This window comes from Chanodichthys erythropterus, chromosome 3, assembly GCF_024489055.1.
Source record: "Chanodichthys erythropterus isolate Z2021 chromosome 3, ASM2448905v1, whole genome shotgun sequence".
Taxonomy (NCBI): Eukaryota; Metazoa; Chordata; class Actinopteri; order Cypriniformes; family Xenocyprididae; genus Chanodichthys; species Chanodichthys erythropterus.
This window is the reverse complement of record NC_090223.1, coordinates 67,102,885-67,128,224: the sequence shown is the minus strand read 5'-3', so window position 1 is coordinate 67,128,224 and position 25,340 is coordinate 67,102,885. Positions and strand designations below refer to the sequence as shown.

The 25,340-nt window shown below is 38.5% G+C and overlaps 2 protein-coding genes across 2 annotated transcripts in view; both read left to right on the top strand.

Annotated features, from left to right (window-relative positions):
- The window catches only part of LOC137005952 (gastrula zinc finger protein XlCGF57.1-like), a 779,808-nt gene that overhangs the window by 513,872 nt on the left and 240,596 nt on the right, over positions 1-25,340 (top strand). The window lies entirely within an intron of this gene.
- LOC137006382 (hydroperoxide isomerase ALOXE3-like) lies at positions 866-20,143 on the top strand. Its single transcript, XM_067367091.1, has 15 exons — positions 866-902; positions 1,136-1,286; positions 1,442-1,646; positions 4,310-4,391; positions 4,462-4,584; positions 10,070-10,173; positions 10,269-10,438; positions 10,550-10,693; positions 10,885-11,088; positions 11,511-11,597; positions 12,164-12,333; positions 12,645-12,766; positions 14,069-14,169; positions 18,101-18,271; positions 19,305-20,143. Exons 2-15 carry the CDS (start codon positions 1,143-1,145, stop codon positions 19,482-19,484), a joined length of 2,007 nt encoding a protein of 668 aa, XP_067223192.1. The 5' UTR covers positions 866-902; positions 1,136-1,142; the 3' UTR covers positions 19,485-20,143.

The window sequence follows — 25,340 nt, the reverse complement described above, 5'->3', positions numbered from 1 at the left end:
TATGTTGAGATTCGCCTGTTCTTTGGAGGTCTTTTAAACAAATTAGATTTATATAAGGAGGAGGAAACAATGGAGTTTGAGACTCACTGTATGTCATTTCCATGCACTGACTCTTGTTATTCAAGATAAATTCAATTTTCAATTCAAGGGCACCTTTAAGTAAATATGTTTTAATGTCTTAAGATGTGATTTTGTTGTATTCAGTGTTACTATAAGCAATCACAGTGTTAGTATTTTAAAGTATTAACTGTCCATGCATTGCACTTTAAAAATAATCTGTTGAGGCTCTTGTTAGTGAATAGAATATATTTTTTGGAATATATTTTTTCTTTCTATCTGTCAAAATAGTACAAGATTATCCTACAATATATGTCGCATCAAATAAGGGTTAGCACAAAAAGTAATCTAAATGTAATCCAAAAGTAGTCAGATTACGTTACCAAAAATGTTAGAGATTGCATTACTGATTACAAATTTTGTCATGTAAGTAATCTTCATGTGAGGGTGTGGGAGAGAAACTCTGTGCATGTAAAGAAAGGACACGTGCCTCAACCCTGTCTTCAGTCAGGAGATTCACAGTGCAATATGCAGGTTATCTTCTTAGGTGAGATAAGGTAGGTATGAAAATCCGTCCTTACAATATCATGATTTTTGCACAAAAAGGCGAGTTCAAGGGCTAAAGGTCAGAGTGCCAACAAACATTGCAACCAATCATAAACTAAAGTTTGAAGTTGTTTCCTTATTTGGAAGAAGGAAGGTATTTATTAGATCAGTTGTCATGACAGTGACGAAAATGAATAGGTTACAAGAAAGTTATAAAATGCTTGGAGTCTTCTGCTCTTGGCTTCTTCTTGTTCAGGTCATTCTGAAAGGAACAAGATCCTAGTTTGTGCAAAAACTTGGTAATAAATCTTATTGCTAGTGAAATGTAATCTCACTTTACAAATAAATCTAGTAACAACAGATTTTATTTACACTTATTACAGCAACAGCATTGTGACTTCTCTTACAGTTAGATGTGAGAATTGCTCTCTCTTCCACCCATTCACTCTCTCTCTGGACTTCATGTGATATTCTTTGATGGTCTCATCATGTTTGTATTTTCTCTTAAAAGTCATTGTCCATTACTTTGCAGAAGAGCCATGGTGATCTACACAGTAACGACACACACTGGACAGAGGCTTTTGGCGGGCACCAAGAGCCTTATCTCTATCCAGCTGCGTGGTACTGATGCCGAGAGTGAGGAACAGAATCTACATCGCTTTCAGGGTTTTTGTCAAGGATCGGTAAGTGCAACCAGTTAAACCAACAGTAAGGAGTTTTGGTCCAAAAACAATCAGTCAGAATGCTTACATTTGAAAAAAAAAAAGGTTTTGTTTTATAATGATAAAATAATTCATTTTTTATTTATCTTAAAATATATTCCCATATGTCTGTGCAGGTGCGTGCATTTAAGATAAATTGCAAGGCGCCCCTGGGAGAGCTCATATCTGTCAAGCTCTACTCCAAGCCGTTTATGGGTCTTCTTTACGACCAGTGGTTCTGCGATAAGATCTTAGTCAACACGCCCGAAGGTGACGAGATTTTGTTTCCGTGCTACTCCTGGCTTGGCCGTAACGAGAGTCTTGTCTTAAGACCTGCTAAAGGTAGGCACTCCCATTACGGGTCATGGCCAAAATTCACATTTATCAGTGTACTTTAAAGTTCAGTGGTGATGTCTTGCAAATGTACTGCACGCACAAAAGTCACACTTACATTTAAATACATTTGAAGACTCCATTTTGATTAATGAGTAAAAATTTGTTTTCTCTACCAAGATGAAAACCACCATTTTCTGTTTCAAACTTTCACATAGCATCCTTAGGATATAATAACATTAAAAATTCAAATACAAGTTTTGATTTTCAAAGATTTATTATACGCTGCAAAAAATGCTGTTCTTACTTAGAGTTTTTGTCTTGTTTCTAGTCAAAATATCTTAAAGTTCTTAAATCAAGAAGCATTTTCTTGACAAGTAAAAATTATTTCTTTCTGAAAAGAAGAAAATAAGTCAGAATTAAGTGAGTGTTTCCTTAAAACAAGCAAAATAATCTGCCAGTGGGGTAAGCAAAATAATCTTATTTCAAACCAAAAATAAGATTGTTTTACTGACCCCACTGGCAGATTATTTTGCTTTTTTTAAGGAAAAACTCTTGACTTATTTTTCCTAAAAACAAGAAAATAATTTTTACTTGTCAAGAAAATGCTTCTTGATCTAAGAATTTTTAGACTGGAAACAAGACAAAAATTCTAAGTAAGAACAGCATTTTTTGCAGTGTAAAAACTTATTTTTTTCCCCAAAATGCAATAAATCCATGACACATTTTTTCCCCAACTAAATGCATTTAATCCATTGAATCAATATAAAGCTTATGTTTAATATTGGAACTTAAGGGTCAATTTTTTGAAATTGAGATTTATGCATCATCTGAAAGCTGAATAACTAAGCTTTCCATTGATGTATGGTTTGTTAGGATAATGTTTGGTCGAGATACAACTATTTGAAAATCTGGAATCTGAGAGTGCAAAAAAACAAAAAATTAGAAAATCGCCTTTAAAGACCTGAAGGCATTTTTAGAGTTTTTACACAAGTAAAGGCTCATAACTTTAAAAAAATATAGCAAGGAGCGTCAAAATTAGGTATTGTTTGATAGAACACTTTTTAAATAAAATAAATTACATTACAATTGGACATTCTCATGTTGAGAAACTGCTGATAAAAACAAGCATATGTATATTATTAATGTTTTCATTGTTGGGTGGCACCGGTGGGCGGTACACTCCAGGTGTATAGAGACTACTCAGCACTAAGAGTTGATCAAAATGGTTCACAACACTAGTTTTCGCCTGTGTGCTGTTTTCGTTGTAAACTCAATTTGTGCAGACTCAAGTCTAATGATCATTAGATGATGAAAATAACGCAGCATGTTGGAGGCTTGATCTGAATGTGTTCGGTATGCAAAAATAATTATTGTGCATTAAAATTGGTTTCAGTTACTATTGGCTCCTAAAGCGAGCGGGAGTCTTATAATAATCTAGTCTAATAATGCATTACTTACAAAAATACATTTTTGATATATTTACGGTAGAAAATTTAAAAAATATCTTCATGGAACATGATCATTACTTAATATCCTAATGAATTTTGACATAAAAGAAAAATCATACAGTGTATTGGTGGCTATTGCTACAAATATATATGGTTTTGTGGTCCAGGGTCATATATATGACAGCCTCTGAACTTTGCAAACACTAATCTTATATTCAGCCATTTGACTAAAAACACATTCAGTCGTCACTCCCATGATGTTTATGATTTAGAATGTATGTAAAACTGACATCTTAAAGATGTCTATCAGATGTTTGTAAACAACAGATGCTTTCCAGATGAAGTGATCTTTAACAGACGTCTTGCAGACATACGTGTGCTATCTGGGTTATTTGTCATTACAAATTGGTTAATTTAATTACAATTACAAATTGAATGGCCATTACTGTCTACAGTGCATGGAATGGTGCGCTGTGATTGGTTGAGCGGATTTATAGCATTTTGGCGAGAAAGGAGACTGCCGTTTGTTGCATTTTGTAAAAATAGAGGGTATGCATCGACGTCACTTTCCCGCCAGAACGCGCTCCCTCAGCTGGACTGAGTGGCAAAAGAACCTGCTGCATGACTGGATTTAATAGGGGAAACTGCGAAAACACGAGTAAAACTAACAAATTACACTAAAGGTTCGGCTCGAAAGTGTTCCTTATGACATAATCCATGGATATTGAAATGTAGCCAGGAGTCGTGTTTCCTGACATTTGTATGTGCCTGATTTCAACGCCGGGGAAATACATAAAGCAAATCTGCCTGTGAATATTTTATATCTACAATATAGGTAGGTTTAAATCTGCATAATCACTTATATCAATGTTATATTGTCATATTGTCCAGCCCTAAAACTTGTGTAGTTTTTGTCAGCGTTTATTCAAAAACACCCAATTATGCAGAATGATGGAAAATATTTAATTGATGAGTTGCCAACACAATACAATATATATAAACGGTATGATTTTACTTCAAAATCCAACAATTTGACACAAAATGATAACTGCATATACATGCACCAACACACACCCCCCCCAAAAAAAAATCACATGCATGACAAGTCATCATCCTATGTTTGTAATAATATATACGAAATACTGTACATTTTTTCTAAAACATTTTTGTTTGCAAACCTAAGCAAAGCTTTTAGATTGTGAATGAATGTTTCCATTCCAGCTTCACTCGTGTTCCAGGACATCAACCCAATAGTCCAAAGACAAAGGACGAGGCAGCGAGAAGAGCAACAAAAGTTATTTAGGTTTGTGGGCAGCACACCAATGAAAATGTCTGTGTTATAGTAAAATATAGTTCTAGTTTTCCATTCCCAGGTGGCGAGTGTATGCTGAGGGCACACCCCAAGTGATCGATTACGACACTGCCCTTGCTCTGCCAGCTGAAGTCCAGTTCTCTTTCACAAAGGAAACCGAGTTTTACTCCAGTGGTGGAATGCAGTAAGTGACCAAGTCATTTTTAACCCTCCTGTAGTCTTCATCTCTTTTCAGTGTTCAATATTGGGTTTTTAGAAAGAAATTAGGGAAACAACTGAACAGGTGTTGACTCTATTGTTTCCACACGAGAACCTGCTAAGGGTGGACTACTTTCTTTTAAAGTCTGACACCACCTGGTGGTGGGAGACTGTAATATTATACACTTAGGGTTAACCCTAACTCTGGTTAGTTGGACTTTTAGGGGTGGTTTCCCGGACAGGGTTTAAATTAAGCCAGGATAGGCCTTAATCTAGAATAGTTAATCGTGTTAATCAAAAAGACTGCAATCCAAAAAAAAAAAAAAAAAACCCTTTACTAAATAAGACACAGTTCTTTTAAAAGCAAGCAAAATACATCAGCTGTGGAAAAAAAAGTAATGCCTGGAAATCTGTTTGTAATGAATTCTATTTAAATAGATGAATAATCATATGACTATTAATGCTTTTGTATTGTTCTTTACATAGCAACAAACTAAACATAACTATTTACACATGTAATAATCAGAGTTGGCAGACTAGAAATGATACTGGTTTGATCCAGAGCACTGTTGATTCATATATAATATATTAGTCTGCAACTTCTATTATAGAGTTACGAGCTTGGGGGCAGTGGAAACTCTGTTCATGTATACCTCTCCTGGTCACTTCATGTATTTTTGGATAGCTATCCAATCATGAAACGAACGAAAGAGAGGGTTTTTCTTTTCATGTTACAGATGAAACTGGACAAAATTAATCTGGTTGTTGGAGCCACAAATGCAAATTTTACTCCTCCTAAAATGGTAATAATGAAACGTGCGAGAGCGCTCCTAGTACTCAGATATGACAGCACTACTGCAGCACGCATGGTCGCAGAGGAGAGCATCTCTTCAGCAAGCCAACACTCAAACTGCCACAAATTAAACTGAAAAAACCTGGAGCTCAACACACAGTCTCCATTAAAAGTAGTGACACTAAATGGTGTTACCAGTGCTGATGCTGCTCTCTCACACTGAGACTCTTTCAGCTAGATATCATCACATAGAGACTGTGTCTGCTATTTAGTAAATACAAAAACAACAAACAAAACAAATGAAAAACAGATATAACACAGATGAACAAACGATAAAGCTCAGGTTGCTGAATATTAGATCCCTTTCTTCAAAATAACTTATTGTAAATGATATGATCACAGATTATAAACTAGATGTGCTGTGTTTGACAGAAGCCTTGCTAAAACCAGATGATTACATTACTTGAAACAAGTCCACCCCTCAAGATTACTGTTATACAGGTGCTGGTCATATAATTAGAATATCATCAAAAAGTTGATTAATTTCACTAATTCCATTCAAAAAGTGAAACTTGTATATTATATTCATTCATTACACACAGACTGATATATTCCAAATGTTTATTTCTTTTAATTTTGATGATTATAACTGACAACTAAGGAAAATCCCAAATTCAGTATCTCAGAAAATTAGAATATTGTGAAAAGGTTCAATATTGAAGACACCTGGTGCCACACTCTAATCAGCTAATTAACTCAAAACACCTGCAAAGGCCTTTAAATGGTCTCTCAGTCTAGTTCTGTAGGCTACACAATCATGGGGAAGACTGCTGACTTGACAGTTGTCCAAAAGATGACCATTGACACCTTGCACAAGGAGGGCAAGACACAAAAGGTCATTGCAAAAGAGGCTGGCTGTTCACAGAGCTCTGTGTCCAAGCACATTAATAGAGAGGCGAAAGGGAAGGAATAGATGTGGTAGAAAAAAAGTGTACAAGATATAGGGATAACCACACCCTGGAGAGGATTGTGAAACAAAACCCATTCAAAAATGTGGGGGAGATTCACAAAGAGTGGACTGCAGCTGGAGTCAGTGCTTCAAGAACCACTACGCACAGACGTATGCAAGACATGGGTTTCAGCTGTCGCATTCCTTGTGTCAAGCCACTCTTGAACAACAGACAGCGTTGAAAGCGTCTCGCCTGGGCTAAAGACAAAAAGGACTGGACTGCTGCTGGTCCAAAGTTATGTTCTCTGATGAAAGTAAATTTTGCATTTCCTTTGGAAATCAGGGTCCCAGAGTCTGGAGGAAGAGAGGAGAGGCACACAATCCACGTTGCTTGAGGTCCAGTGTAAAGTTTCCACAGTCAGTGATGGTTTGGGGTGCCATGTCATCTCCACTGTGTTTTCTGAGGTCCAAGGTCAACGCAGCCGTATACCAGAAAGTTTTAAAGCACTTCATCAGGGCTCTCAAGTTTTTAACTGAGTTCAGAGTGAGATTTCGGGGGTTTGGGTGGGGACGGGGGTCTGATATGAAAAAATATTTAATTCAGCATTTTAGTGTGTATGTGAGTGAGTGAGTCAGAGAGAGAGAGGAGAGAGAGATAATGGTTAGTGTTGTTTATCGTAGGTGTTGGTAGCAGGTTTTGAGGCCTTCAGCACAAGGGTTGGTGGCTCCCATTTGAAACATGGTTCCAAGGCCAGCCATTTTCAGTCATGATGGATGACAGAGTTCCATCTAGGGCCAAGCTCCAGGTGCCATGTTTTTGTGTGTGAGAAAATGATGTAGAAAGTGAGTGAGAGTAAGTGAGTGAAAGAGTGTGTGTATGTGTGAGTGAGTGAGTGAGTGAGTGAGAGAGTGTGTGAGTGTCAGAGAGAGAGAGATTTTGCAAGAGATAGCTCTTAAAAGAGCAGTTGGGTTAATGTCTTGTAGAAGTCTATATGAAGGAGTAGTGTGGGATCTGAAGTAACTGCAAGGTAGAAAAAGAAATGCTGAATTACAATTTTTGCATATTAAATAAAAGGAATTAACAGCATAAATAACAAGGACTAAACATAAATAAATGCTTGTGCTTTAGCTACAGATTAGCACAGTAGAATAACAGTAACTATGGTAAAAGCATAGTAAGCATTGCCATTATTGAGCTAAAACTACAAAATAGTAATAGAAGTACAGTGGTGGTAAGTACTTATATTATTCCCACAATATGAACATAAACTGATCGAAGCTAGCTAACGAGTTTAATCACCCTAGCTAATGATATATAGTGAGACATAGTGCAGATAAAATCCATTATGGAGTCGATCTGATAAATAACATATAATGGACTTATATGGAACATTATAAAAGGACATTAGAACAGCATATGACAGACTACTTACCGAGATGTGGCACATGTAACTGCTGTTTAATATCGCAATGCTTTCCAATCGAGAGTTGGGTTACGCTTATTCAATGCGAACAAGAAATCGTACTATACAGTACGATTTAACCAGTGTGAATTAGTATGAATTCACCTTGACAAGGTTGTTTTGAATGCAATGAATAAATCGTACAAGTTCATACGATTTAGCCACTTGGTTAATTCGTACGAATTAGTACGAATTCGCCGTGAGATAGGGTTGGTACGTTACGTTCTGCACAATAACTTTACTAGTGTTTTTTCACGCTCGCTGCTTGAGCTTAAGATGCTTTTGTTCTTTAGGCCTATATTTTTTGTTTACACATATTGTTATGTTTTAAACTGAATGAAAACCTTAAGATAAAACGTAAGGTTCTTGTGAATATTACATATTCATAAGTTTGTTCAGAAATGGTGACGACAACTTGAATAAAAAAATAAAATAAAAAACGTCTCTCTCATTTTCTCAAAATAACGTCATTTAAATACACGAATATTCATTTTTTATTAGCCCAAATATTCGAATACAATATTTTGGAAAAATGCCCATCCCTACTAGCTAGGCTAGTTCACGTATCGTACTCTGGTCAAACTGTTAACTAACCTACCAGCTGCCTGGACACAAACATTCCCCAACAATTTGATGAGATGACTGTACTCATAGGATATGGTCCCACCTCGATCACGATCTGATCAATGTGACTGACAGATGTCCTCTTCTGTAGCTAACTACTACAGTGAGCATCTGAATCAGTGAGCAAGCCCGTGAATCACAGAATGTGTAGTTGGAATCAGAACGTAAACGTTGTTGTGGCGGAAATATCTAAATCTTACCCGGATACAGCAATTATATTTTCTGATTGGCTGTTCGGTAGCTATATTTTTTATTAGATTAACTGGTGCGTGGCAGAGGGCCTTCTACTCTATGGGGAACTCGCTTGATTCCTCTAAAAGCCGCGCAACTTGTTGTGCGTTATCCTGGAGATTTCTCTGCGTGAGAAATACAAGGTGTGGTGTGCGAGTGTGTGAACAGGTTGAAATGCGTGTGTCTCATGCCCAATGCGTGAGACTTGAGAGCCCTGCTTCATGCTGCTGACCAACTTTATGGAGATGCAGATTTCATTTTCCAACAGGACTTGGCACCTGCACACAGTGCCAAAGCTACCAGTACCTGGTTTAAGGACCATGGTATCCCTGTTCTTGATTGGTCAGCAAACTCGCCTGACCTTGAAGAGGAAGATGCGATATGCCAGACCCGACAATGCAGAAGAGCTGAAGCCACTATCAGAGCAACCTGGGCTCTCATAACACCTGAGCAGTGCCAGACTGATCGAGCCTTAAAACTGTTGGATCTGTTTATTTTTTGACCCTCTTAGAAGAAAACAAATACAACCCTAGGCATTTATTTAATACAGTGTCTAAATTAAAGAAAAATGAAGCTTCAACTTTAGACGTTTCCAAACAGCACAGCAGTAATGACTTAATGAACTTCCCCAACTATATGCCATTCTGATGCTTTTTTGCCAGCGTTTTGGTAATATTTTTGAATGATGTAAGTTTTTTTTTTTAAACAGTTATGCTTGCCTTCATACCTCATACACCAACAATGAAAAAAAACGCCCAATTTTCTGGATGCAACGGGGATAGTGGATAAGAAAATGGTGCTTTGGTAAAAGGTTTTTCTGAGGAACTTCTTAAACAGTGTGTGGTGATCCACAATTAAATGTTTTAAATATACAGATAAACCTTGAGATAACATGGGTGAGAATATAATGTTTATTATTTGAAGTAGTAGTAGTAGTAGGCCTGTTGTTTCTCTCCATGAAACCATAATCAAAACTTTCTATTCTTGAATTTATTTCTGCTGATGTAACATGTTTTTCCTTCAAATACAGAAATAATAATTTAAATTCGTACTGGCCCACTTCTCCTAACACATCATGCATCACATCAACTGAGAAGTTCTCTGTTGTGTGAAAATACTCCAATGAATGTAATATGCATGACCTTTTCACACCAAAAACATATGGAAGGGATGGATAAAAAAAAAAAAAGAGGCAATACAAAAAAAAAACACATGATCTGTGTATATTCAGTGTATTTTTAGTGGAAGTAGATGGCATGTCTTATAAAAGATAGTAATAATAATTTAATATCTAATATAATAGTAACTACAAAGATGCTGCTACCAACTACAGCTAGGATAAATCATAGGTTGTATACGAAGGTTAGTTCCACTATTAAATTTGTTGTCCCTGTGTATTCTGTGTGTGTAGGTTCGCTGCTCTGAAGTTAACTGGATTAGCTGACAGCAGAAGATCGTGGAAAAGCATCAGCCAACTGGCCATGATCCTTTTTGAAAACAGAAACAAAACCTTTGGTATTCATCTTGAAAGAATGGAATGTTCAAAATCACTGCATTACAAATTAAGTACTGTCTGTGCTGTAGCAAATGTGACATAACATGCTTTGCAGAATACATTCAGAAGCACTGGGATGAGGACGAGTTCTTTGGCTACCAGTTTCTGAATGGCCTCAACCCCATGATGATCCAGCGCTGCTCAAAGCTGCCCGAGAATTTCCCCGTCACAGACGACATGGTCAAAGACTCCCTAAGAGGGAGCAGCTTGGAGCAGGAGATGAAGGTACACTACTTGCTACTGGCATGACTTGGAATTACTGGGTCTTGTTTGCATTGGTTTTGTCTAATTTTCTGTGTTTCCTCATTATTTGGTATGATCTACCCCCACACCCAGAAAGGGAACATCTTCCTGTCTGACTATAAGATGTTGGATGAGCTGGTGGGAAACGTAGTCAATGGCAGGCAGCAGTACCTCACGGCTCCCCTGGTCCTGCTGTACTGCGACCCCCATGGCATGATGCTGCCCATTGCCATACAGGTGAATATCTTGAACCTGAAGTGCAGCAATCTACGCAAGTTTATTTTTTTAAAGATGTCAATGTCTTCATGGAGTACTTATGACAGATACCTTGGAAATCCTTTTTCTGGAAAGAGAGAAAAATCATAACCCAGATTCCCTCAGAAATCGTTTTCACCATTTTCATGCATGTTCAAATTCAATCTGGACAGTTAAAGCAAAAACCCAGCAAAGAGAATCCCATCTTCCTCCCAACGGATTCAAAGGCAGACTGGAAACTGGCCAAGATCTTTGTTCGAAATGCAGAGTTTGCTGTTCACGAGGTCGACTTTCACCTGCTGAGAACTCACCTGCTGGCAGAGGTGTTCACCGTGGCGACGTTGCGCAATCTTCCCTCTCCACACCCTCTCTACAAGGTACTGAGTCTGTCACACATGAGTTGGTTTGATGTGTAAACGGTGAGGACTTTTAGCAAAACAGGCATGTTCCGGATAAGTTGAATAATGTTTCTTTTATACTGTTTGACAGCAGGGTAGGTTTTCAGTTGTAGTCTGTGGTCGCAGTTGTCTTACTAATGTCTTACTCAAACCCATTCACCTTCCTGTAACTTTTCTCAAAAAAATGGAATCATTCTGTAATTCATGTAAAAATAACTTGAAGGAATGGAATGTAGGGAGTCACCTACAAAAAAGAAGGCTTGGAGGTACAGGTACACACACACACACGTGCAATAACGCAAGCACTAACACACAAGGAATTAAAAATTATCATTCAGTCATATTTTTATCTTGAAAGAATGTGGTGAATGCAGATCTCTTACTTACTTTTCCTTCCGTAGCTCCTCTTTCCTCATATCCGATACACGCTCCAGATCAACATCATGGCCCGGAATCAGCTGATATCCAAGAATGGGGCCATTACCATGGTATGCATATGGCACGGTTAAAGAGGTTCAATTATAATCCAATACACTTTTTTCCCCCTCATGATCCTATGTACCTGCTGTCACGTTAGTTTCTGTTTTCATGGACTTTCACTTTGTTTTCAGTCATCACGTGTCTTGGTTATTCCCGCCACTCATTTGTCTCCTAGGCTACCGTATTCATTAGTTCATTTGGTTCAGCTGTGTTCACCCCATTATCTGTTGTATTTAAGTCTCTCCTCTTCAGTTGTCAGTTGTCCGTTCTTGTACTTTGTTAATGTGTGTTACTCCCTGTTCCTGTTGTGAGATATTTTTATTAAAACTACGTTTGAACCTGATTCCTCGTTGTCCTCATCTGCCTGAGCACACAGCGTTACACCTGCAAACATATCTTGTGAGATTGGTTATAAAAAATTAAAATAAATAAATAAAATGTGATGACTGACCAAAAATTATAATTTTTTTATTTAACTTTTGGGTAAATTATTTTGGGGTTTGTGGTGCCAGAACTTTGTTTATAGCCCTTAACCTAACTTTATGTCATGTGTCTTTTCTCCATTAACTCTTAGTATGCAGGAATAGGTGGAGAGTCATTGGCTAAGTTGCTGAAGCGTGCTACTGCCTCCCTGACCTATAGCGCCCTCTGTCTTCCAGATAACATCTCTGAGAGAGGTCTGGAGAATGTACCCCACTACTACTACAGAGATGATGGGATGAAACTGTGGAACATCATCAACAAGTATGACTACCAGAGGAGTTAATCTAGTGTGTTTTTAATAGGCTTTATGTTCTACTCTCCAACTATGTGTATGTGAGTTCAGCCCTAAAAACTGGATGTCTAATGTAACAAATACATCCTGGTGCACTTTCTGATTCAAATACAGTGTCAGTTATACAGGTTCATGGGTTTAATAGTCAGTAAGCACATGCTGTACTGTTGCAAGTCGCTTTGAATAAATTCCAGCTTAAGAAATAAATGCAAAGCAAATCTAAAAAAAGTAAAGCTGTAAATATGTAAACCTGGAAAACATCTGACTGTGTTGCTTACAGGTTTGTTGCGGCTTTCTTGTCACACTACTATCAATGTGATGCACACGTGCAGAAGGACACAGAGCTGCAGGACTGGATCAGTGAGATATTCACCAATGGCTTCCTGGGAAGAGAAGGCTCAGGTCTGTTACCAGTCTATTATCAGGGCTGTTGCAGTTGAAGATAAAATGTGTCTAGACAGGGGGTGGTGAACCTTTTCAGCATGATGAGCCAAAAAAAAAAAAAAAACCTTCATTAGGGTATCTCTCAATTGGCACAATCTTCCAAAACTCCACAGTTCCTTCCCTCTGAACACTTTAAAGTCTGTCATCCTCTGAAAGTTCAATCATTTAAAGCTGAGATGTGGCTTCATCTTCCACTAAAGGGTCTTATAAACAATCTGATTCAGCTAATGAATTGGTTAATGAGAAATGCAATATGCGGTCTTTTTTTGCGTAGGCTGGAGAATCTGTCCTCAAAACTCTGTTCAAGATTTTTAAGCAGTGTTGCATTCCGTGCAGTATTCCCATGTACAACCTCTGCTGCTTCTCCACTTGCCAACAAGGATAGAAAATGTGTTAACTCTCTTTTTTGTAGATGCTTCTTAAACAGCTTGAGTTTGTTGATAAATGTGAAAACACTCTGCACAAGGTCAGGCACCATCTTTAACTTCCCTTGCAGTTCCACATTCAACCAAATGTCGACCAAAAAAGCCAAATCTGAATCACACAGGGATCACATAACTCAGGACAGTCCTTTTGTTTCTCTGCAAGGAATAGCTTAGCTGGATTTAAAAGCTCAAAAAAAGAGAGAAAGCACATTAACTTTTAAAAGCCATCTCACAGCACAGTTATGAAGCAGATCAGATGTAAGATCTTCTTCAAGCTCAGCAATGAGATTTTTGAACTGCCTGTGATTGAGAGCATGTGTACGTATAAAATGGATCACATCATTAAACCTGTGCTGGAAATTGTCAAATATCAGCTTTTTAGACACAGAGTGATCCGAATATAAATGTGTTTCAACCGAGTTGTTATTGTCCGATATTATCTCTTCAATGGTGTGCTGTGACTGCTGATATGACGCTAATGTCACTGTCACTGAATGCTTGGTAAATTTCTAAAAACCTGACTTTACTTTATGATTCACTTACAATTCACTTACAGTGAATGCATGTCACCATTACAATTTAGAAAATCTGGTATCGGAGGTGACTGTCCAATGTATGTGGTTTCAGAAAGGTACATATCATGCAGTTAGCAAACAAATTAATAGTTTAAGCAATTTTTTTATAGTTTATACAGTTTGTACACTATAAAAACCACTACGCCTATGGAATGTCCTCACTTTGATAGCAAAACAAACCTGTGTGTGTGTGTGTGTGTGTGTGTAAATTGTCCTAAAGTGAGTTCCTCACAGAAGCAGCCTTTCATTCTTCTTCCTAGGAATGCCATCATCTTTTCAGACCGTGACAGAGCTCGTCAAGTTTGTCACCATGGTGATCTTCACTCCATCAGCCCAACATTCTGCTGTAAACAATGGACAGGTCAGTTAGTCAATTCACTTCCAGTCACACAGAGCCATTAAAGTTGCAGTCCATGATCCTAATCCCATACACTTTTTATCAAGCGAATAGCTCCATACATTCCTCTAGCTGTCAGTTCAGTGTCCGAGCTAAAAAAAACCCTCTGTTGTCCTGGCTCTGTGAATGAGAAACAAACATAACTATAAACAACCCCAATCAATCAAGCCTCTGGAGCATGAAGGAGAGGAGTTTCATTTGATTGGCTGTTGAGTTTAAATATAAAAACCTTTCACAAAACTGAATTACAGACTCTGCTTTTAACTGTTGTCTGTTATTAACATTACCTCAAGATGGTTTAACCCCCTAGAGCAAGTAGCTCTCGACGAGAAGAAAAACATACTTGGTTATGAATGTAACCACCATCGTCAAGACCACCATCCTTCTGGATACCACCCCCAGGGGAACACCACAGCTGAATCACTGAGGGTCCTTCCAAGGTATCAGGGCTGCTAAACAGGCCTGGTTTACGCTGATAAAGAAGTGGCTGTGCCGCCAAGCATGAGGTGGGACCCGAAGGTTTAGCCTTCAGGTTAGGTTTACTGCAGAGGCTGCATTCGCAAGAGGCCGAGCTCCAAGACCGGGGAGATGGAAGCCATCAGCCCTAGCATCCTCTGGAAAAACTTTCTGATCCTGAAAAACAAATTCTGATCCTGACTGAAGCCATAAGCTGCTGAATGCCCAGATAAAATTTTGAATGAAAGGTGGATTGTGGTCGGTAACTGTAGTGTATTTTAGATGAGAGCGGGCGGTCTGACAATAACCCGGTCGCTCTCGAGATGCTTTGACAATAGAGCATCTGTGCTTGAACTTGAAATGAACATGAACCTTTCTGCAGTGGTGGCATTCACACAGTCCCCAGTTTGTCTTGACATAATTTGCCCTGTCCTGAGAAACCTGGCAAGATATTGTGACGGCCAGAAGGAACATGTCACCTTCAGCACCATGGAAAGCACCATCAGGGCCACCCCGTGATGTTCAGGACCAGGGATAGCTCCTCCAACACAGGTGTGCACAGTCTCCCTTCTGACAGGGAGCCTCAGCTGCAGGCTGTTGGGCCTAATCAGCAGCCACATAAAAGAGAACAACGAAGCCACAGTAGAGGAGAAGCAGGGGAGGTGAGCAGACGCAGAGTGCTGAGTGTGCCACAGCCCAGGCATTGGACCATTTCTAACCAAGATGTGAAGGATGTGAGTAGTCTGAACCACTGCATGAGGATCTGCTTTAAAGGAACACTCCACTTTTTTTGAAAATAGGCTCATTTTCCAACTCCCCTAGAGTTAAACAGTTGAGTTTTACCGTTTTCGAATCCATTCAGCCGATCTCCGGTTCTGGCGGTACCACTTTTAGCATAGCTTAGCATAGTTCATTGAATCTGATTAGACCGTTAGCATCGCGCTTAAAAATGACCAAAGAGTTTTGATATTTTTCATATTTAAAACTTGACTCTTCTGTAGTTAAATCGTGTACTAAGACAGCCTAGAAAATCGCAACTTTTCATTTTCTGTCGGATATGGCTAGGAACTATACTCTCATTCAGGCGTAATAATCAAGTAACTTTGCTGCCGTATCATGGCTGCAGCAGGCGCAATGATATTACGCAGCGTCTCTCACATACGTCTCCATGGTTGCAAGGCACGTTCCCTGTGCAAGCAGGGGCTCACGGGCGCTGCGTAATATCATTGCACTGCTGCAGCCATGATACGGCAGCAAAGTTCCTTGATTATTACGCCTGAATGAGAGTATAGTTCCTAGCCATATCAGCCTAGAAAATCGCAACTTTTTATTTTCCGTCGGTCTTAGTACACGATTTAACTACAGAAGAGTCAAGTTTTAAATAGGAAAAATATCAAAACTCTTTGGTCATTTTTAAGCGCGATGCTAACGGTCTAATCAGATTCAATGAACTATGCTAAGCTATGCTAAAAGTGGTACCGCCAGAACCGGCTGAATGGATTCAAAAACGGTAAAACTCAACTGTTTAACTCTAGGGGAGTTGGAAAATGAGCCTATTTTCAAAAAAAGTGGAGTGTTCCTTTAACGTTAACATCCTGTACTTCCGTCTCATGAGGGGGTGGTTCAGGAGTCTGTGGTCAAGGTCAAGCCAGATTCACTCTCAAGTCATCACTTCGGTGCGACGGACATACGCGGTGCCCGCTTTTACCAAAGTGGGAACCACTCTGTTGAAGTGCGGGGGTCTTTGGATGAACTGCAGCAAGTAATCTTGATTTATTATCCCCAATACCCAGCTTGATACTCAGGGGTTTGCCTGCCAGGCCTCAGCCTGCTTAACAAGGGATTGGATTAAGTCAGTTGACAGGCCGCTGAGTTGAGGCCTGTGCACCAAGGAGGGTGGAAGAGGAAGTTTGCTTTTTATTTTGTTTCACCTTAGGAACGGAGTTTGGTATGGCCGCAACAACAGGGCACATAACAAACATTTTGTCCCCTACACCCGGAACTGAATGGGGTGGTGGGGGAACTAAGCGAGGCAGCTTTGGGGGTGGTCGGGCCACAGGGGGACTTTGCCCCCTTCTCTTCCTTCCTGATGGATCAGGAAGACTTTGGAGGTGTTGGGTCCAGCGTAATCCTAGTCTGGGGTCCCTGGCATCTTGGGAAAGAAGGGCGCTTAGAGGAGCGAGATCACTGACGTTGCTCATTAGGGGGCGCTGCAGCTACTGAGTTGGCGCAGGCCTGGAGTGACTTGTGGCAGTGGGAATGGCCATGGTGTGGAGTGCTGAGGCAGCTTGCCCTGCAGACGAGTAGGCCCTGCCGGCGAGAGCAGAGTTCATCCTGTAGGGCTTGGATGGAAGGGCTCGCTTATTTTTCCATCCAACCGCAGAGCCCAGGTGAAAAAAAAGTATATTTCAATAATGTACTTAAAGTGCTATATTTTCGTGCACTAATTTTGTACTTAATATACTAAAAATTCTTCTTTAGTACTTCAGATAATCTTAAAAACATCTTGAGTACAAGTGTACTCAACTGTGCTATTTTGAGACACCATGAAATATGAACTTAAATGTGCTTTTAATATACTATCTCTGCATTTTAAAAATGTATTTAGATACTACTTATACTGCATTTGATCCCATAGTGTACTACAAGTGGTAACTAAATATATTTTTACTCCGAGCGCTGGACCCTTTGCCCTGCTGTTTCTTCCTCAAAGGCTCATGGGAGGAAGAGAATGGGAGGGCCAAGGGGCGGGACCGCTTTTTGTGAAGAAAAAAATTGCAGAGAGGCTAGACTCAAGTTCTCGCAGTGAAAACATGACGTCCCGGTGAGCGCCGGTCACACAGCAGGATCATAAGACTGGAAGTGGTGAAGCAGGTGGATCAAGAGCGGCACTTGAAGGCTGGCAGTCTGCGAGGGCACCGGAGCTGCAGGCGGTCCGCGAGTCTCAGCTGGTCCGCTGCGTTGCCTCTTCAACAGCGAGAAGTGAGCTGTTCCAGGCAGGCGAGAGAAGGTGAAGGCATTCTGTCCCGAAGTCCAGCGAAGAGAAAGAGAAAGTTGTTGTCGTTGAAGGAAAAAGATCTGAAATTCTATGGCGAAATGCTCTCTTATATAGCCAGACGGCCCACCCATTTTGGTGGGCTTTGGTATGCTGGATCACCATAGGCTCGAGCAGCTCCGCCACGCCTTCATTGGTTCAAAAAGTTTTCCAGTTTGAACCAATGGCCATGCAGTTACACTGCGTTATTGAAAAAGGCTTAAGTATCAAGGAAAAAATAAGTTTTTCCCAATACGCAGTATGAGTGCAGTATTGAAAGGGAACCTTTATATATATATCCACTTTCCACAACCCAAGTGATGTTAATTATGTGCTCTTATGCTTATTATTCTTTGTGAATATTTGGCTTACATGTCAAATTTTTCACCACTTCTTTCCCCCCAGTTTGACTTTGGCGGCTGGATGCCTAACTATCCCACTGCCCTCAGAAAGCCCCCTCCCAAGGAGAAAGGCCAGACCACTGAGGACACGATCCTGGAGACCCTTCCTGATGTGAGCACGACGGTGAATGGGACGGCTGTCCTGAGACTGCTGAGCAAGGACTCTACAGACCATGTGAGTTTGTACATCATCAGGGCACAGGTTAAAAGACTAAAAAGTTAATTTTTGCTGTGAAAAAGAGAAACTGAATGCCGTTCTTGTGTATGTCATTATATTACTCTATATGATGATGGCTTACTTACAGTGCTTTCATTCCTCTGGTTTGCATTATGTGTTACATTACAAAGGGCATCCAGCAAACTGTAAAGGCCCCGATATACTTCAAACGAAATCGAAAAACGAACTGATGTGATGTCATTTCGAACAAAATCAGGCCAGTTCGTTTTGTGTTCTTTTCGCAAGTTTGAAACGGCTTGCCAAAGCAAACTTTAAGGAAAAGTTCGCTCCAGCTGCAAAACACCGTCGTACTACCATTGGTCAGTGATGATGACGTAACAGGAGGTGTGCGCCGAGGCTCCGCCTTCACTCGCTTGGACTGCATCTGACTCATTTCGTGTGTTTGAGTTTGTTCTGATCTCCGCAGGTGAAAACATAAACACACTGGATAGCTGCTTTATAGTACAAAATGAAGTAATGCTTCTGATAAAATGAGGCACTGACACTTTTTTTCATTTTTGTGTTTTTCATACTGTAAAGCTGCTATATAAATAAACGTGAATGGAGTACTAATTTGTAGAGCTCGTGCTAACATAACCATATTGTTATGAGCAGACACTTTTCTTATGCTTTCTATAAAAAAAGGCTTGCTGTTTTCTCATTTTTGTTGTGTTTATTTTGTTACTGAGAAGAAAGTGCAAGGCACATATTTACATATTCATCTAAACGTCACTCTCAGCAGTGTGGGCGGCGTCAGATGTTCGTTTACAGTATATTGCTGGTCACGCATTTCGAAACTTTGTTTTACCCCTAAGCGAAGAACGAAAAACTTTGTTTGAAGTATACCGGGGCCTTAAGTGTAGTGTCGCTGTGGGCACTTACAGAATATTAGTGTGCTGTCATGCATATTGTGTTAAACATGGTTATAATTATAAACATGTTTATTATCAACAAGTTTTTTATGATTACAATCTTATTACCCTGTCCGTAGTACCCTCTGGGTCATTTCCCAGAAAATCTATATGATGAAGACGTCCCCTGCAAGCTCATTGAAGAGTTTCAAAAGGATCTGAGGGAGTTGTCGGATCTCATCGAGGAGCGGAACAAGAAGTTGGAGCTTCCCTACACCTATCTGAACCCCAAAAATGTGGACAACAGTGTAGCCATTTGAAAGGAGACAGTAGTCCTTCTTAATATGCTTGTCTTTCTACAGAGCCCCAAAAGGGACCTTTGCAAAAAATAAAAAATATACAGAGTTTCACTACAATTTCCGGTTTGTGTATACTAAAACCCAAGAGTATGCATGCACATGAACTACTAAAGATCTATTTGCTCAAAATTACAAAGAAAATATGAATATGGATGGATTAATAAAGATCTATGCTCAAAATTATGAAGAAAATGTGAGCATGAATGAATTAATAAAGATCTAATACGGTTTCAAATATGGTGCGATAAACCAAAAATAAATAAACTAACGTTAAACAAAGGGCGCAGATTGCATAATCTACTCTTCCTTGATTGTCTCGTTAAGATGACGCAGGCGTGCATTCCAAAAGAAGAGTTTTTTGGACCCCTACACTCTTCATCCCTTCGAAGCTCTCACTCCGGAGGGTAAACCCTTTGAAGGGATTAGGGCATAGGGATGAGCCCTTCCGAATGGAACGCAGTGTTTGTTTCTTGTGCACACAATTTTTTATTTTTGCAAAGGTCCTTTTGGGGGCTCCGTATCTTTCTGTTAATAGCTTTGTCAATTAAAAAAAAAGAACTTTAATATATTATAAACTAGTGTGATAAAACTAAAACAGTCCTATCTTTGTTGTTTGTGCCTTTGTGTTACAGGGCAAAGTACAGTATGATGCAATTTTTTTTTTTTGTTTGTTTATTCCAAAAACAACAACTTGGTCAGTTTAGAAACCAGCAAACAAGAAGGGGTCCACTCCAGGGTATAATTCCAGGTGCACTTATGGCATATAAATTATCTAGATATTTACATGATTTTTATTTTAACATAAAAAGTCTCAACATTCTGTCAATAGATTTACATTATTCTTCGTGTATGTTTTTTTCCAAGTGTGGATGTGTGGAAAAGTGCAATTGTGTGTTTAAAATCAAAATAGGGAGCCACAGTGTCAGCGTTTATGGGCTTAAAGGCTAAAGTATAAAGTAAAAGTATAAAGTTTGCGCAAAACGGATATGGACATATGTATTAGTGTCTTCAATGTAACGTTATACTAGTTTTGCAGTCTACATCTCTCTGTGTGCAAGCTCATCCCCTCTGTAAGTCTTTGAAATAATATCTCTACGTCATGTGAAATTACAGCAAAGACGATTTTTTTTTATAGCTCTATAGTTCTCTATGCTTCTCTGTCTAAATACTGATACCTTCCTTAAAATACAGGGAAAAAATAAACGAACCTCTGATCTCCAGTAGCAGGGAGCTACTAATAAGGGGGACCAGGGATGGTTGTAAAACTTTTTTCCTTTTTTTTTTAGCTAAAGTTGTCAAGTTCTTATTCAAAGTACCCAAATTTGTTTACTACAAATGGCACCAATTAAAACCATTGCAAGAATATCACAGATGTCATGAGCTGATGTCAAATACATGGTGTTCCATTGTTACAACCTACTTAAGTCTTGCAGACTGATGGCAGAAGGTCTGGACTCTCTCACAGCTTTCATTGGCCAAAGACTGCCCAAAAGGACGTTTGACTTGACATGTAACGCAACCAATCACAGTTCGTTTTGTTCCACGTCATGTTTAGGGGTGTGAAAATTAAAGTCGATATCCCAACAATAACAGACTGGCTTGCATCTAAAAAATGATTCATTCAGGAACATGTGCAAATTCACTGCAACAATGGAGGCGCAAACTATTTTTGAAAATCCAATGTTACGTTGATTCTGGTAAGCACTCTAGAGAACTCAAGTCTCACAGTTGTAAACACAAAGGTCTTCTTCCATGAGGGAGCTTTGCCTCATGGCATTTGTTTCCAGGCAGACCGTTAAAGAACGCAACTCACACATCTCCCGGACATCCTGTAGAAGTCAACCAACCAGATGACAGCTTCGAAACTCCTGAAGTGTTTCCAGATAAGTGTGCCATATACATCAAATGTAACAATTACACAAAATAAGCAAAATTACAGACCCCACCATGTGATATGCTTCAATGAAATAAAAGTCCACTACAACAAACCTCTTTAACAATATGTATGCTTAATGAGCACTCTACAACAAAATATAGCTTCTGCTTGGCCCTGATGGCCAAAGATTTCGATGTGTGTACAAAGTTTCAAGAGTTTTTGAGCATGTTAAGGGCCCCAAAAATGCCTGAATAGTAAAAAAAAAATATTATACTAAAGAAAACAATAGGGCCTTCGCCTTTGGCTTGGGCCCTAATAATCACAATTCAACCAAACTAAAATAAAAAGAAATCCAAAATTTACATCTGACTCGCATTCAATAACATTAAACAATACTCTTGTTAGAACTCTTTGTCTGAATTGTCTTTTGATTATCGTCCAGAAAGTCCTGTATGACGTCCAGTGGATGAGTGCAAAATCAGTTCAAAGAATGAAAGACAATGTCCTCCCATTTGAAGAAAGCTGAAGAATTGAAGAAATCCATGTGATGGAAAAGTGTCTTTTTGCCAGGTTCAGAAATCAGCATTCAATTCTTGGTGGCCCACCATCTCAAATTCATGAGAGAGGTTCTCAACTCAAGCAATAAACCTGACCTTTTTTTACCAAAACACTGTTAAACATTCAAAATTATCTCTATACCATTTTTCTCTTTAAACTGAGTGTTTAAACATCTATATCCACTTTTATGATGAATGTGTGTTATCTACAGAAGAGGATTAGGGCCAAGCAATAATAAAAAAATAAAACCATCTTGAGATTAAAGTTGTTAAATTTTGAGAAAAAGCTTGTTAAATTTCGAGAAAAAAACTCGTTAAATTTTGAGAAAAAAGTCGAGATAAAATGTTGAGAAAAAACTCGTTAAATTTCGAGAAAAAAACTCGTTAAATTTTGAGAAAAAAGTCGAGATAAAATGTTGAGAATAAAGTCATTAAATAACGAGAAAAAAGTCTTTAAATAATGAGAACAAATTCATTAAATTATGAGGAAAAAGTCGCTAAATTACGAGAACAAATTCGTTAAATTAAAAATTTGTTCTCATAATTTAATGACTTTTTTTCTCGTAATTTACAAACTCGTGTATGTGTAATGCATCACGTGTTATTTTCATAACTAATTATTTTTATTTATACATAATTAATTCACAATGTATATTAATAGATATCTCACTCACTGGACAGAGCAGACGCCTGGGAAGTCCGGCTCTTTTCAAAGATTCGACTCTTTTGGCTCGGCTCACTTGGAAGAGCTGGCTCTTATGGCTCCCAAATTGCTCTTCATTTAGCATCACTCAGAGCCTTCTATTTTAGCCCACTTTAGCAATTGAAAATGAATGGTTTTTGTGTTGGTAAGCAATTTTTTATTCAGTGTTTTCATAAAAGCCTTATTTTTATGCATTTTTTGTTTTTGTTACAAAAAATACTATTATTAAACATTTTAATAAAACTTTTATTGAACAATTGAACACAGAGCCACAGCAAACATATAAAATAAATAAAGGCATATAAGGCAAATAAAAGCATTATAAACACTGAATTAGGACCTATTACCTAATACCAATAACTTATGAAATTTAATAAAGGACATGCATCAAAACATTTACATTTCAATTTACTAACATTTCAAAATATAAAAATAAAAAATGACCAAAGAGGGCCAGAAAGTTGTTTATTGGGCTTCAGTAATATCAGCAAGTATCACATTTGCAATCATGCCAATACTCTACCCGTGTTGCCATATTCAAATAAATAAAAGAACGCTTTTTCACAATATGTAATATAAGTTAATATAAGAGAATCTAATTTTCGGCTCCAGTACGTCTACAAAAAAACCCTGCTCTGTACTTTTACGACACCTATGCTTCCTGACCGAAGGAGAGGTGACAAGCTCAAGCTATTTGTGGCAAACCAAAGGGTCACCAAGAAGATAAAGTGTCTTTGATCTCCAGATCAAAAGAGACAGAGACAATGTAATGTCTTAATTTGTGGATCTGTCGATCTTAAAGTTACCGCGCTTTCACGATAGTGGATATTCATATCTGCTACAGAGCTTATTACGGCCCAAGCAGATGAACGCTGGATGATTCAGTTGCTCGGTCGTAAACTAAATGACTCTTTATAATTCCCTATAAATTAATTATTTCATTTGAGCTAATTTTGCTTCCTTTTCCTTACAGCCGCCATGCGTCTGCGCATTTTACCACTTGATTAAAAAAAAAAAAAACAAACAATCAATCCCTTGAAAAACTAAAAATAGCCACGAAAAGAATCTCTCAAAATGCATATGAACCATAAAAACTTAAGAACAAAATAATATACCTTGATTATGAGATTAAACCAAATGAATCCAAGTACATTAACTATATACAAACACACAAGGTAAATTTAGCAGATTGCTGCTGTTGGATATCCGTTTGCAGTCACTACACTAGGGCTAAGAACGGCCCCTAGCATCAGTTGATAGTGCGGCGACTGGGGCTGGAGTACGGTGTTCATATTAGGACATTCTTAGAAATTTTCAGCCATTGGATTAATGTACTATTAGGCATTGGACAAAAAGTCATCAGACATAAGAGCATCGGGCGAGTGTGGGGGTTCGCATTGCTCCGCCCCATGTGACATCACATGCATGCGGATCAGATCAGAACAGAAGAACAAGAGCGACAGATGGATGCAGAGGAGGTTTATTTTGTTTTAATTAAATGCTACACTAATTTCATTTTATACAGAAGAGAACATACATTTTGTGAATTTTATTTGCACTTTTAAAAAGTTAGCCAAATGACATATTGCAACTAACGTTAGTTAGCTTGCATTTGGCAGACTATTGTGATGTTAAAGCGTGTTTGCGCTATTAGATTGCTTGATTAAAATGTGATTGTGTTACGTAACGAAACATTTTCAAAACAAAACATAAAACCCAGATAATCAGCTAGCATTAGACTAATCAAAATCAAATAATAAAGCTGGAAATGAGAGATGGGGACAGATGGAAATAAGCTAATTATATATATAAATATAAGTGTTTATATTTAAATACATTTAAATACATCTGAAATATCCCCCTCCCAAACTTCAGTCCACTCAGTTAATGCCATTTCCACCAGTGGTGAAATGTTAACGTGATATTGTATAACTTTTTCAGAACAGAAATATGGATAAGGTGAAGGCCTATGACAGTCTAAGACAACAACTGGATAATGGTATGTAATGGGCTTTTTGTTGTATAATTGAATAATGTTGTAGTTATATATTACATAGTGTAACACTACATGCATGGAAACTTATGCAAGTTATATTCACTTCTACTTTGCCTGATTTGTAGATGAGTTTACTCAAAAGGGCTTTGTTGCCAGAGTCAAGCATTTATTGAGTGGAGGAGATGAACATAGTGCGGGAGAAGGAACATCAGGTATCCTGTTTTTATCTTTACACATAGGAAGACATATATTTATTTAATTACTTTTCTTCTATCTAGCCTATATACTTTGCGTTTCTCTATAACATACTAGAAACAAGCAAAGTCAAAAATCAGAAGGCGTTCATTGGTAAGAAGACAAAAAATGTATAGCGTCCTACAGAAATATTGTCACCCTTGGTAAACATGAGCAAAATGGCTTGCCTTTTCATTATTCTTCATGCAGAGATTGGCAGGATAGGGCAAAGATGATATGTTTAAACAAAAGAAAAGAAGAAACATCACAGCCCAGAAGACCAACGGACATCGACCCATTCATTTTAACAACCTGCAAGAAAATCGTAGGGGTAATGATAGGGGAGGACGCTGTCAAAGAAATGGACAAAATCCCGTTATCTGACAACACGATTAAACATTGCATTGACGACATGGCTGCTGATATAGAAACACAACTAACTGAAAAAATT

Coding starts and splice junctions, on each gene's coding strand:
- LOC137006382 (XM_067367091.1), top strand. CDS start 1,143: ATGGTGATCTACACAGTAACGACACACACTGGACAGAGGCTTTTGGCG. Junction 10,439..10,549: donor GCTTGGAGCAGGAGATGAAG/GTACACTACTTG, acceptor CCCCACACCCAG/AAAGGGAACATCTTCCTGTC. Junction 11,089..11,510: donor CTCCACACCCTCTCTACAAG/GTACTGAGTCTG, acceptor TTCCTTCCGTAG/CTCCTCTTTCCTCATATCCG.